Raw genomic sequence first — 13,772 nt, 5'->3', positions numbered from 1 at the left:
TACTTTTGGTAATAATAAACAAAACAATAGTAGATTACTAAGCAGAATTATTGATTTATTGTTTTGGTTCCAACCTTTCCCTCTTGTATAATGTTTCCTGGTTTCTTTGTTTCTACGTTTCCATATTCCATATCCTGTTTCTGAGCTACATTACGTACTCATTTGCCTGGGCAATGAGGCTAATAAACAAGTTCCATGCCAAATTAAGCCTGTTACCAAGATTGTAGTCATCAAGTAGCCTTTCAAACAAAAGCAGCCAGTATGCAATGTTTGAACTTTGAAGGATAATAAAGATCGCCTAGCCTCCTTTACATAAAATTTATGAAAGTTGAAAGAAAATTTACCTGTCCCAAGAACTCAGTAGTCCAACTCTATACCAATGGGGCACCAGCTGCCAAGTGAATGCGGTTTACATGTCGCACAGCATCCAGATGTTTAAGACCGTTGAAAGCAACATAGAACTGCTCAAGTACATATCCATATCAGAGCTCTTAATATTAGCATGGATGACTGTAGAACTTATGATGCCTAAACTATTAATACAGAATCTCGAGCAACCTGGCAGAAACTTAGTAAAACAGAACCATTACCCAGACAATCAGCTTAGGCAGAGCTGAAGTAGATAATTTTTCCATTGACAATCCAACAGAAGACTTTCAAAGCAAAAATTGCATGCCCACATTGCTAGCTTCTATCGTGTCCAATGTCACTATGCAATAGGAATGAGCATACTGTGAAACCCCCCCACTGGATCATAATTTTGCTACATCAGATGAACACTGATAAACATATTTCAGAACTTCCTTCTTACACTTGTCGTCGATCAGAAAAAAGGGCACACATAACTAAACTACAGCAGCAGCAACCATAACATCAAGAAATGGTACAGCTGTTAAGAATCACAGCGGTTATTTTCCAAAAACTAAACAGCTTCGTATTGTTGAATAACAAATCGAAAGAGTAAAGCATCTAACAAGAAATTCTAGCTTGTTACTACCTTATATCTGTCCTGCACATAGCACCAGAAGTGGACATACTTCGAGTATAAAAGAATGTGTAACTGAATAAACTATAGCAATTTCAAATTATTTAAAAAGTACGAAGAAATCTGAAACAGCCAGTACTCAAAACTTACAATCTCAACTTTGTAGCAAGGTATAACATTCAGAACATACATCAATGTCTTAGGAAGAAAATGTCTCACTGAAATTCCATTGTAAGACTTTGGAGGGAGGGAAATACAAGAAGGCTGACATGTGATTACAAATACAGGAATATCAGTCCTCTAGGTGTTTATGCTTTTGCAAAATAATTCAAGTTTTTAAGGTAACTCAGATTCAATGGTAGTTTAATCCTCAGAACAAGTCGAAAATCATAAATCCAGCATAAATTGCATGCTTCAATCCAACCCACAAAAAGCTCCATGACTCTCATTGGAGAAAGCGGAAGACACCATTTTTGCCCGCTACTAACCTCCTGAATGCGAGTTAAATATAGCTGAAAATCTTAAAAGCTACCACAAAAGATAAGATTGCCAATCAAGAACACCATTCCCTGGCATTTTGGAACAAGCGCAGCCATGGGCTCGGCCCTTTTTCGTTGACATCCCAATGCTTTGGGTACCAGGGATATTGCCACATTAAGAAGCAACGTTCAGGGTGAGGCATCATAGCAAGATGCCTTCCATCAGGAGAGCAAATAGCTGCAATCCCAAGAGGTGAGCCATTGAGGTTAAATGGGTAGGTCTCAGTTGGTTTCCCGTTGTCATCACAATACCTCAAGGGGGCTAAATCAGAACCCAGAACACTGTTGAGAACATCAGCATTTGGGAAATAAGCCCTTCCCTCACCATGAGCCACCCATATACCAAGTGTACTACCTGTCATCCCTTTGAACATTATAGCAGGAGATTCTCCAATTGTCACGCTTGTAAAACGACATTCAAATCGCCCTGATTCATTGTGGATGAACCTAGGCTGTGCAGTGTCACCGCCATTCCCGTGCACACCACCAACATCGGGGCCTGGTATCCAGCCAAGTAAAGCCATGAGCTGGCACCCATTACAAACCCCAAGACTGAAAGTGTCAGGTCGATGATAGAATTCTTGAAATTGATCTAAAAGAGGCTGGTTAAATCTAATTGAAGCTGACCAACCCTTTGCTGAATCAAGAACATCAGCATAACTAAAGCCTCCAACAAATGCAATTCCACGAAACTCTTTCAAAGAGATAGCTCCACTGAGCAGGTCTGACATAGCAACATCCCATGGCTCAAAACCAGCAGCATAGAATGCTGCAGACATTTCTCTATCACCATTGCTACCTTCCTCACGGAGGATGGCCACCTTTGGTTTCGAGGTTGCAAGCATGTATTTATCATCTGTACATGCAGGAGTAAAGGACAATGACCAAGAAGGTTCTTGTCTGTGCCTTAAACCTTCTTTCTCCAAATCTACACAAGAGGCCAATCTCTGGAATTTCTCTAGGTTAAAACTAGTTTCCTCCCATATGTCCCTCAGGTAAGTCATATCTTCATTCAAATGAGCAACCCCGTCAACCTTCAAATCAATAGTCCTCCCTGCAGTGACTTGTCCAATGATCTCTGATGATATGCCAGCAGTATTTAGCTTCTCCATTACCGATTTCAATGTAATTTTGTCAACTTCAAGAACTAAACCTAGCTCCTCAGCGAAAAGAGTCTCAAATAGGCTATGACCTCCAGACTTTAGTTCTAAGGAAAGCCCACAGTTGCCCGCAAAAGCCATCTCCAAGATACTGACAAGTAACCCACCATCACTAATATCGTGACCAGCAGATATGAGATCATCTTCAATAAGCTCTTGAACTGCATCGAACGCTCTCTTGAAGTAGGAGACATCATCAAGATCAGGAGACACACTACCAATTTGATCAAACGCCTATAAGAAAACAGAAGCCAAAGCAAGAGAATCAGGAGTATAAACAAATGGATCAAACTACTCTTTATGGCCACATCCAGACACGCAATCAGCTTTTTTAAGACGTGAAACACCAATCACACAACAATGTTCACATAACAAGAAAAATGCCTAAACATTATGACACAATTCAACTAATTAACTACATAATATTACTCTAGCACCTTAATAACATATCCAAGGTATAATAAAAAGGAAAACAAGGCATCCTCATAAAGATTCAATCAATAATTCCTAACATTTTTAGGATACAGCACTATAGACTTCACCCCCACAGTTCCTATTCTAAAAGCATTTTCTGATTTTGCTAGTCCAGTAAAGGCTAGCAGCTTAATGCATGGCAAATTAATGAGGTACTGGATAACACCACATATGTCCTTATATATCTATATAAAAAGAAAGCTGCTGAAAAAATCCAAAAGACAAAAGAAAAATTGACTGAAGTTTTATACAAGAGTATCAGTGGTATATAACTATATTTGTAACCAAGAATAGAGATAGGGAAAATATATGCCATGAGCTAAAAACTGCCATAGTAGGAATGCACAGAGAGAAATTTCCAATAATGCCCTGAAAAGAAAGAAAGAAAGAAACCTGAGCAAGTGCAGAACCCCCTAGGCGTCGCTTTCCCTTGGCTAAATCAACATGAATCAAAACTCCATCTCTGAGCTTTAGATCTGGAGTGACTGTTTTTGTTATATCAGGAGAAGTAACATAGGCACTGATTACAAGATTTCCTGGAGCTTTGACAACCTCACCGCCAGCATTTGCCGCCATTGAAAGACTGTCCTTCCCCCCATCTATAGCAATGCCCAGTTCAATCATGGCCTCGGAAAGGGCTGTGGCAGCATCATACATGTCTGCACCTTCACCTTCAAGCTTGGCAGCATACATCCAGTTGCCACTGGCTTTAACATCAGAAAGAGATGTAATTTTTGCCCAGATGAGATTTGTGAGTGCTTCACCAACAGCTAATCTGGCCATTGCTTTAGGATCCAACAAACCCTTGATAGGCTGCTCGCCAATAGCACATGCACCCCCAGTAAAGTTGGTGTAGCTCTGAGCAATAACTGCAACATCAGCTAGAGTAATTTGCAAGGGGCCCACAGTCTGCTGCTGCGCCACAAGGCCAGTGACACACCTATCCACCTTAGTGGTTAGGAAGCGTTTTGAGCACACAGATGGGAGTCTCAACACCCTCTTTAAGGAATCCATCACCGTTGTTCCTGGAGCAATATCAAGTGGCTCTTGAGGATGAGTCATACGCTGGAACTCAAAGGTTTTCTGGGGCATGTCACCAAGAACTTTTTCAAGCTCGAGATCAACAGCAGGAGAAGGAGGAGGGACTCCATCACGACGGGATTTCTCAACAGCAGCACTGTCTAGCAAAACAACACGCCCTTCACCATTTATTGTTCCAATTACAGCCATTGATAACCTCTCTCTATCACAAATTGATTGTAACATGCTACGACTCTCAGCTTTCACCAATATGGCATCTTGCTCCTGGTACTCTGCACCCCATATCTCCAATATTGACATTGTTTGATCACCAACTACTATAGCCCTGATATCAATCTGAGCACCCTTAGGATATATTATCTCCTTGACAACGTTGCAGTTACCACCAGCACCTTGATCGTGGATGCTAATAATAGGGTTTTTGTCACCCATTTCAATACAAGCACGTACAACACGATACAATTTCTGTGACATCTCAGCATCTCCCCGTTGTACAGCGTTAAAGTCAAGTTCAGCATCATTCTGGCCACTCACCATACTAGAAGCAGCACCTCCTCCCATTCCAATGCGATATGCAGGGCCACCAATCTTTACAACTAACATGCCAATTTCCGGCTCTCCCTTCGTTATATGGGTGTGATCAATCTGCCCTATTCCAGCACTAAACATAATTGGCTTCAACCATTCCCGTCTCTCACCAGTTGGAAGCCTCATTCCAAAGGTCCTAGTATAACCCTGAATCAAGGGCTCCCCAAATTTGTTCCCATAATCTGAGGCACCGTTGCTTGCATCAATAAGAATCCGCAAAGGAGAAGCCAGATTTGATGGATAGGTAAAAGATACATCTTCCCAGGGAGCATAAGATTCTTCCATATTCAAGTTCCCAACACAATAACCAGCTGTAGCAGCAACAACAAATGACCCTCTTCCAGTTGCATGCGTGTCCCTGATCCTGCCACCAGCACCTGTTTCAGCACCAGGGTAAGGTGCCACAGCACATGGGAAATTGTGGGTTTCAGCAGTAAAAAGAATGTCAAGATCACGCATCTGCACATCTAATGGACAGGTTAAACCTGGAAGAAGAGGGCGCAACTGATTCACCAAAAAACCTCTTATTGCACTAGAATTATCCTTGAACCCAATCACTGAATTGTTAGGATTCGCCTTTAGCGTACTCTTGACAATCTGCATAAGAGTTCTATTAACAGGTTTCCCATCAATGACTAATTTACCAGTAAAAAACCAATGCCTACTGTGCTCACTATTAGATTGCGCAATATCAAATAATTCAACATTAGTTGGGTTCCGCTTAATATCTTCCTTGAAAAGCCAAGTATAATATTGAAGATCTTGTTCATCAAATGCCAAACCCATTTTCGCATTAATATCTTCAAGAGCCTTCCTACCCTGCTCCATAACCGGCACATAAAGAACTTCCTCTGGAACCAAACTCGTCTTGAAGCTTGTAAGTTTTTCAGTATACACACATTCAGTCATTCGATCATGAACCATGGCAGCAAAGTCATTTATCTGCTGCTCCTGCAATGGATTCTTAGAAAACAACAAATACCTCCTGGAACGTTCCAGACGATTTACTTCAGTGAGACCGCATGATCGACAAATAGATACAGCATTAGTGGACCATGCTGTTGTGAAGGATAATCTAGGTCCTACCTCAACAACTACAATAGGACAACCTTCCATTACCTCCTTATCGAGAAAGCTCTCGATCCCTAAATTTTCAGGTTCATAAGTCTCACCCAAAAGCCACCGAAGTGCCAAAAGTTTTTCACCAGAAAGCTCGGTATCTACCCCAATGTTGAAACATTGTTCTGTTTTCAAACCAACTATCTCATTTGATATCTTCATCTGAACTGTCCTCAGTAGCTCATCAGCTGCACTATCTTGAATCAATGGAACACGGAAAAAATGTATAACCTTGTCTACCGACAGCTTTACTTCATCACCTAATGTGACACTCACATCTCCTAAAACAATAGCCTTCACCTTCCCCAATCCTAAACTTCTCAACCCAACACTACGAGTGTGCAAACTTGGCAATCGACCTAGCCCGACACCCAAATGGCTACGAGTACTAATCGAATTTCGAGACAGAAATAATTTACGTTGTACACAACCCTGTATATAATAAACCAGACATGAGTAAAATTACACAACAAAACACCCCTGAATAGCTCGGACATGGGTACGACACTTAAACAATTCAATTCGAGCCAAAATCATGCAAATTTTCCAATAAACGGCCTTGTATGATACTTCTAGCCAAGTATATGAAACATAATCAATGAAAAAAAAAAATAGAATTCAATACCTTAATTTCAGAGTTGAGTAATTTAGAACCCATAAAATCAGACCGAGCTGCCATTACTGTAAAAAAAAATAAAACAAAAACTCCATTAAATTCTTTAAGCTTAAGAAGAACATGAACAGGAAAACCAGGCCCGTCCCTGAGGCAGGGCAGGAGGGGCGGCCGCCCTAGGCCCAGGGAAAAGAGATTTAATTTCATATATCTCGAAAAATACATAATTTTAGGGATATTTGATTCAATAATCAAATTACGCTCATAATTTTCTTTTCTTTTGGATATGATGTTTCATAATCTAAGAATTTACGAACCCTAAACTTAAAGCACTGACTAGACTGTGAAATTGATGTGATGATAACAGCAATAAACAACTTACCTTAGAAGCTGCTTCAATGGGGATACAAGAATTAGATTCAACGGAGAACGCTTCAATGGAGAACGTTGAGTGCGCTTCAATGAAATAACTCAGAGAGGTAGCCCAGGTAGGAAATAGGAATGGAGGCCTTTAAAAGCCATGACTCGCCATAGTTATAATATGGGTCTGATAAATAAATGGGACGGAATTTTATGTGATCGTCTAATTACGAGACAGGTAGGCTTTATAAAGGTTTTAAGTAAATATGTTTTAAATATCAATAATAATAATAATAATAAGAGTAATTTGTAAATTACTACCCGAAAATAAGACCATTTTTTATATAACCACCCAAAACAAAATTATTTTTATTTAACCACCCCTTAAATTAAATAAGCGCACAGATTACCACCCATTTCGAATTTCCGGTGGAATTTCCGTTTGTGGACCCTACCTAATTTATTTCCCTCTTTCTTTTTTCTTCTATCTCGACATCACTCTCTTTTGAAGCTACTGAACTGACTTTCACTCTCTTCCTCATTAAATTTCCTATTAATTCTCTCTGAAAAATCGATTAATCTACTTTTTTTTCTTTGTTTGTTCATAAATTATCAACAATTCTTCAAATAAAAACCCTATTTTTTTCCAATAAACCCTAACTTTGTGTTTGTTCTGCAAAGGAGTTACTCCTGGCTGTTTGCGAAAGGTACATTGCGTAAAGTCGACATCTTTTGGCTGTTTGCTGGAGACCATTAGCTTAGGTCAGTAACAATGGCGTCGACAGAGGTAAGCAATTTTGTTCCTTGACTTTAATTTTGAAAGTTGCTGGTTGTTGATGGTATAATTGCAATTATGTGAAAAGTTAGGGTTCATTGTGTACTTGATTGAATTATTTAATAGAGGTCAATTATTCTGTAATTATTGTTGAATTGTTTAAGTATGTTGCTAGGACAGTCAATTGGGGGTTTTGTTTATTGCTGCTATGTAGAACACATTTCTTTTTTTAATGCTGCTATGGGGATTAGTAAACACTGGTGTTGTGTACACGAATTAATATTGCTTTATTATATGCACAGATTGCTGCTGATGTTGAATTTGTAGATGTTAAGGTTATATTAGGGGGTGTGTTTGTGAACAAAAAAATAAGGGGGAAGACTTTGTGTGGGTATGAGGGTGGGTGGGATTATTGGAGGTATACGTGCAAAGTTAGTGAGATGTAAGTGAGCCTACTTAGGGAAACTTGCATTTGGGGGTTTGTGAAGTTAGATTTGCATGTGCCAAGCATGTGGAGTATTTGGTATAAAAAAAAGGGGGGGGGAAGACTTGGTCAAATGGTAAAAAGGAATTTTGAGTGATGATGATGTGAAGGGCTTTTTGGAGACAAAGACTAAGGATGGGTTTGCTGTAGTTTATTGTACTAACCAAGAACCCAGTGTAGTTCAACCCACCTAAAACAGTCAAAGCAAAGTTGTTAAGCCCACTCAAGTTAGGAGAAGCCCAAGGTTTAAGCAGCAGTTGCCAAATACAGACAAGGATGAGACAGAAAACAACAAAAAGGGGGGCATAAGGTTGTAGAGCACACTGAGAAAACAATAAGAAAGGAATTGTTCTCAGAGAGTTTGAAAGGGAAGAAAAAGCAAGGTGAAGAGGAAGGCACATCTGGGAGAAATAAGGTGAAGGAAAAGGGACAGGGAAAGGGGAAAACAAAGTAGAAAAGGAAGAGGAAGACTAAGAGAGAGGTTGAGGTGGAATCAGATTATGGATCTGGTTCCTCAAGTTATGACTGCCTTGACACTGACATAGAGTGGGAAGCAGGGGAAGAGGAGGGGGGATCTGAGGATGCTGACATAGGAGAAGGTGTTGACAACAAGGTAAGTAAGATAATTGAAGAAGTGAATGCTAGTCTACAGTGCGGGCAAGATAAGATTGAATATGATGTGGAGAACAATGAGGATCTGCTTCAAAGTGAGCTGTTGAGCAAAGAAATTTCTATACAGGCAGAGTTCACTTCTGATTCAGAGGAGTTGGATAGCCCTAGAGATTCTGATGATGAGGAAGATAATTGTCCATGGTTTCATGCCTCAGTAGACTTTAAAAAGCCTATTCAGTTGCTGAAAGGACAGAAGTTCCTCAATAACAAATTGCTGAGGAAAGCTCTAAAGCTTCATGCCATTGAGAATAGGTATGAATATTGGTTTTTGCACAATGATAGCAGCAAAGTAACTATCTAGTGTAGAATGAGGTGTCAATGCAAAAGGAATAAAAAAAAGTGTAGGCTGCCTATATGTACTTGTGTTGGGGGAAGGAGATGTCATTTAAGGGCGGTTGCAAGAGGTCTGTCAACCAAGATTATTGGCAGATTAAGAATCTGAATTTGCAGCACAAGTGTTTAAGGGTCAGCAGCAATCTCAACCTTACTACTGAATTTTTAACTGAGAAGTACATTGAGGATTGGAGAAGTGAGCTAGGGTGGAAAATAAAAGGCTTCAGAAGGAGGGTTTTAGGTAATTTTGGCATAAAAATTACATATAGCAAAGCCTGGATGGCAAGGGCAAAGGCTAAGCTCATGATTTATGGATCAGCAGCAGAACAATATGCAAGAGTGTGGGACTATGGGAAGGCTCTGATGCAACACAGCCCTGACACTGAATGTAATATTGTGGTTGATGGATTAGAGCATATTGAGCCCCCATTATTCATGAGGATGTTCATTTGCCTTACACCAGTGAGGAAAGGATTTCTGTCTGGTTGCAGACCACTAATTGGGGTTGATGGATGCCATCTCAAAGGTCCATATCCTGGTTAGATACTAGTTGCATTTGGTAAGGATGGCAATAATAACATTTACCCTATTTCCTGGGCTACAGCTGAAATAAAGAATACAAAAACATGGGTTTGGTTCCTTGAGAGCCTGATGAAAGCCTTAAAGGATGAAGATCGAGGCTTAGGATATACCTTTATATCTGACAGGCAAAAGGTAAACATATATCCACAAAAATTTAGAATGATGAATTTAATTTCAAGTTACTTCACTGATTTAGTTTATGTGATGTGTGAACAGGGTTTGGTAGAAGCTTTGCAACAGGTTGTTCCTTATGCAGACACAAGGTACTGTGTCAGACATATATGGGCTAACTTCAAGTTGCAGTTCAGTGGATCCACTTTCAAGGAGTTATTTCGGGCAGCAGGGATCCACTTTCAAGGAGTTGTTCTGGTTCAGCAGCAAAGGCAACAACATTGGTATGCTTGGTATTTGAACTGTTATGTAATGTTGTCTGTTTCATTTAACATCCATGTGTGAGTGTGTGTTCTGATTTTATATGTTTGAATGTTTACCCTTCTTGTTATAGTTTGACTTATATGAGGTAGCAATGGAGTCAATAAGGTTCTTTTCTGAGGAAGCTTTTGAATATCTTGGTGACATCCCAGCTAAACACTGGTCTAGACATGCATTTAGTACATTCTCAAAGTCAAACATGTTGCTCAATAACATTTGTGAGACTTTAAATGCTGCAATCAAAGAAGCGAGGGATAAGCCTATTTTGACTTAGATGGAGTGGCTTAGGAGGTACATGATGAAAAGAAACAATGACAAATGGGAAAGTTTTCTGAAAATGGAAGGGAAGGTTGTTCCATATGTGAAGAAAACATTCCAAAGGATAGAAACAGCTGTAAAGCATTGCATTGTGCAAGTTTCTAGGGGTGACAGTTATGAGGTTGAGCTTAACTCTGACCTAGTAACAGTTGACCTAAGCAAGGCAACATGCAGTTACTTCCATTGGGACCTAACTGGTATCCCCTGTGTCCATGCATATGCATGCATCATGGACAAAAGGGAAGACCCTGAAGATTATGTGGACAGTGCTTACCTTGTGTCCACATACATGTTGGCATACAAGCTTGAGGTTGAACCTATGCCTGGTCCAAAACATTGGGAAAAAGTTAAGCTAAGGCAACCACTACCACCAGCCATCAAAGTCCGGCCTGGGAGGCTTAAGTCTAAGAAGAGGAAGTTGGAGCAAGGAGAATTGGGTGGGCAAAACCAGCATGTGTAGCAGCCAATCAAAAGGAGGAGCACATGTAAGAACTGTGGCCAGCTTGGAAACTATGCCAAAACTTGCCAAAACCCTACTACTACACCAGTAGTTGTCTCTTTCCCAAAGAAAGAAGGAGGAAGACCACATTTGAACAGTGACTGGGTGAATGACCAGAGAAAGAAGAGGGCAGATAGAGCTTCGAAAAAGGTAAATAATAGTTTTGTATGTTAGCTGTGCTTTTTGGAGTTTTGATAATAAAAACTAAATCTACTTTGTGTGCTTTACAGAGTGCAATTGGTGGTACCCTTGGACCAAACGGTATTGCCAGCAAGAGGTTCCCTCAATAAAAGCATCAGATAGGGGTGGGACTTCGGTTTGGCGGTTCGGTTTGACCTTGGTTTGGCGGTTCGGTTTGAGTTTGGAGCGATTCGGGTTGAAACGGTTTTATTGAGCTGACGGGCCGGTTCGGTTTGGTTTGGATTAGTCGCGGGTCGGTTTGGTTTTGGTTTATTTCTTTACGGTTTAAATTCGGTTTGGGTCATAAGCGGGTCGGTTTACAAACGGTTCAGATCATGCCGGTTCGGTTTGGAACAGGTCGGTTTAGGGGGCGGGTTTACCCAGGTCGATGTCATACCAGTTTGGTTTGAAACGAGTCGGTTTAGGGGTGGGTTTACCCGGTTCAATGTCGGTTTAGTTTATAAACGGTACGGATCATGCTGGTTCGGTTTGAAATGGGCCGGTTTAGGGGCGAGTTTACCCAGGTCAATGTCGGTTCGGTTTATAAACGGTTCGGATCATGCCGGTTCGATTTATAAACGGTTTGTGTCATGATTGAATCGATTTGAAACGGGTCGGTTCATGGACGGTTTTACCCCGTCATTGTCAATTCGCCAAATTCGGTTTATAAGCAGTTTGGGTCATGATTGTTTTAAAGATCGCGTCATGACCATGATTTAATGAGTTGATACTTAGAATACGATAAATTGATAATTAAGAAAGTACAAGTATTCAATTAGATCGATCAACAAGTGTTTTAAACTTTTAAGTTTTAATAATCAGATATGTTTATCGATTATACGTACATACCAATGATTCAATGAGGCAATGATAGTATGATACCAATTGTACATTCGTACCATATATTATTATTTGTTACATATACAGATACACGTATAATGATATACATAATACATATACATTAACAATGTCGTATTGAATCAATTTCAATTTCCAAACATTTGCATTTCTTATAATTTATAAGTTACACGAGATTAAATGGATTAGTTATTTAGTTTGTTACTTTATTTAGATTACTAACTCAAACAGCTTGAGCTAAATGGACGAAATCACGAAATCACTAAAGTGGTGATGAAATCATTAGGTAGTACTAATGTACAAATATACAACGGTTAGATTGAATGCCCATGAAAAACAACGATTAGATTTCATTACTTTATTAGTTATTACTTATTAGTTTTTTACATATACAATCACAGACTCATAAATATATATACATATAGAGATGTCACTCATGTCAGATATTGATATACATTAACTACGTCGTACTGAATCAATTTCAATTTTGAAACATTTGCGTTTCTTACAATTTATAAGTAGTAGTAGTAGTAGTAGTAGTAGTAGTAGTAGTAGTAGTAGTAGTAGTAGTAGTAGTAGTAGTAGTAGTAGTAGTAGTAGTAGTAACAAATAATTATACTAACAATAATAATAATAATAACAATAATAATAATAATAATAAATAATTAATAATAATATATTTTAAAAAAATAAAAAAGAAACGGTCTAAAGGACCTCGAAAAGCACAAAAAAATCTGGACCATTAGATTTAGATGAACATTCTGGATGCTTTATTACTACCACAAAAAAAAAAAAAAATAAATAAATGAATGGTGAGATGCTGAGATTGGAATATGGACGGTTAGATCTAGCGGAACAAATAAAACCTAAACTTAGAAAAAACAAAGTAACCCTATCTTAATCCACTCAAACGGCTCTCTCTCTCTCTCCCACTGCCACTGAATCTCCTAACTAAGCTATCTCCCTCTTCATCTGAATCTCTCCTATTTCCCATGCCTCTGAATCTCCCTCTTCATCATCCCTCTGCCTCTGAATCTCTTTCCCTCTGCCTCTGAATGGTGAACGCCTGAACGGCGAACGGCGAACAGCGAACGGCGACCCTTCAATCTTTTTTTTTAATTTTGTAAGTTCTGTTTTTTCATTTATTCTGTTGCGATTTATAATTTCTGATTTTTTTTGGAAGTTCTAATTCTTTTGTTCATTTTTTGCAATGTATAATTTCTGCTTTTTTTTAGAAGTTCTAATTTTTTTTTTTCTTTTTTTTTTTGTAGATCTGTCATATTATCCTGTACTCACGGTTATATAAGGTATTTCTTATTCTAAGTTTCAATTTTTTTTCTAAATTCTGTTTTTTATTTAGTTTCTGGTTTATTTTGTTTTTTTTTTTTTTTTGCTAATGTGTTGGGAATTTTATCAGAATTTTATTTTGTTAGAAACTTAATTTTGAGTGTGTTTGTTTTAAAAAATTTTGACTATGTTTTTTATACAAAATTTTGAATCTTTTCACCTGTGTAAACCGGTATCATTTCGTAGTTGAATATGAGGTACTAACTTCATACTTCAGAGGCATCCTATTTGTCTGACCACATGCATTTGACAATTTAACAGATAAAAATATACATTCTTAGAACTTTTTTTTGCCAAATATGCTTGCCTTTTCCACATCTGCCCACCTTTTTTCATTGTTGAATTATTTGTAATTTACTAGAGTCAGTGTTTTAATGGGCTAAAAACGTTGTTTGGTCTTGCTGAAGAATAAT

At 38.8% G+C, this 13,772-nt stretch overlaps 1 protein-coding gene across 1 annotated transcript; it reads right to left on the bottom strand.

Moving 5' to 3' along the window:
* Window positions 1-1,055: 1,055 nt before the first annotated feature.
* Window positions 1,056-7,053, bottom strand: LOC110717558 (probable phosphoribosylformylglycinamidine synthase, chloroplastic/mitochondrial). Its single transcript, XM_021896290.1, has 4 exons — window positions 6,902-7,053; window positions 6,532-6,587; window positions 3,552-6,338; window positions 1,056-2,918 (listed from the first exon to the last, which is right to left on the bottom strand). The coding sequence occupies exons 2-4, from the start codon at window positions 6,583-6,585 to the stop codon at window positions 1,539-1,541; spliced, it is 4,221 nt and encodes a 1,406-aa protein (XP_021751982.1). The 5' UTR covers window positions 6,586-6,587; window positions 6,902-7,053; the 3' UTR covers window positions 1,056-1,538.
* Between the last annotated feature and the right edge of the window lie 6,719 nt (window positions 7,054-13,772).

This window comes from Chenopodium quinoa, unplaced genomic scaffold, assembly GCF_001683475.1.
Source record: "Chenopodium quinoa cultivar QQ74 unplaced genomic scaffold, ASM168347v1, whole genome shotgun sequence".
In the NCBI taxonomy this organism is placed as follows: Eukaryota; Viridiplantae; Streptophyta; class Magnoliopsida; order Caryophyllales; family Amaranthaceae; genus Chenopodium; species Chenopodium quinoa.
This window is presented reverse-complemented; position numbering and strand designations above follow the sequence as displayed.

What these genes read in the sequence shown, in the direction of transcription:
- LOC110717558 (XM_021896290.1), bottom strand. Translation starts at nt 6,585, where the DNA reads ATGGCAGCTCGGTCTGATTTTATGGGTTCTAAATTACTCAACTCTGAA. An exon ending in TACTCAACTCTGAAATTAAG is followed by an intron (nt 6,339 to 6,531) that starts GTATTGAATTCT and finishes TATTATATACAG; the next exon opens with GGTTGTGTACAACGTAAATT. An exon ending in GGGGTTCTGCACTTGCTCAG is followed by an intron (nt 2,919 to 3,551) that starts GTTTCTTTCTTT and finishes GTTTTCTTATAG; the next exon opens with GCGTTTGATCAAATTGGTAG.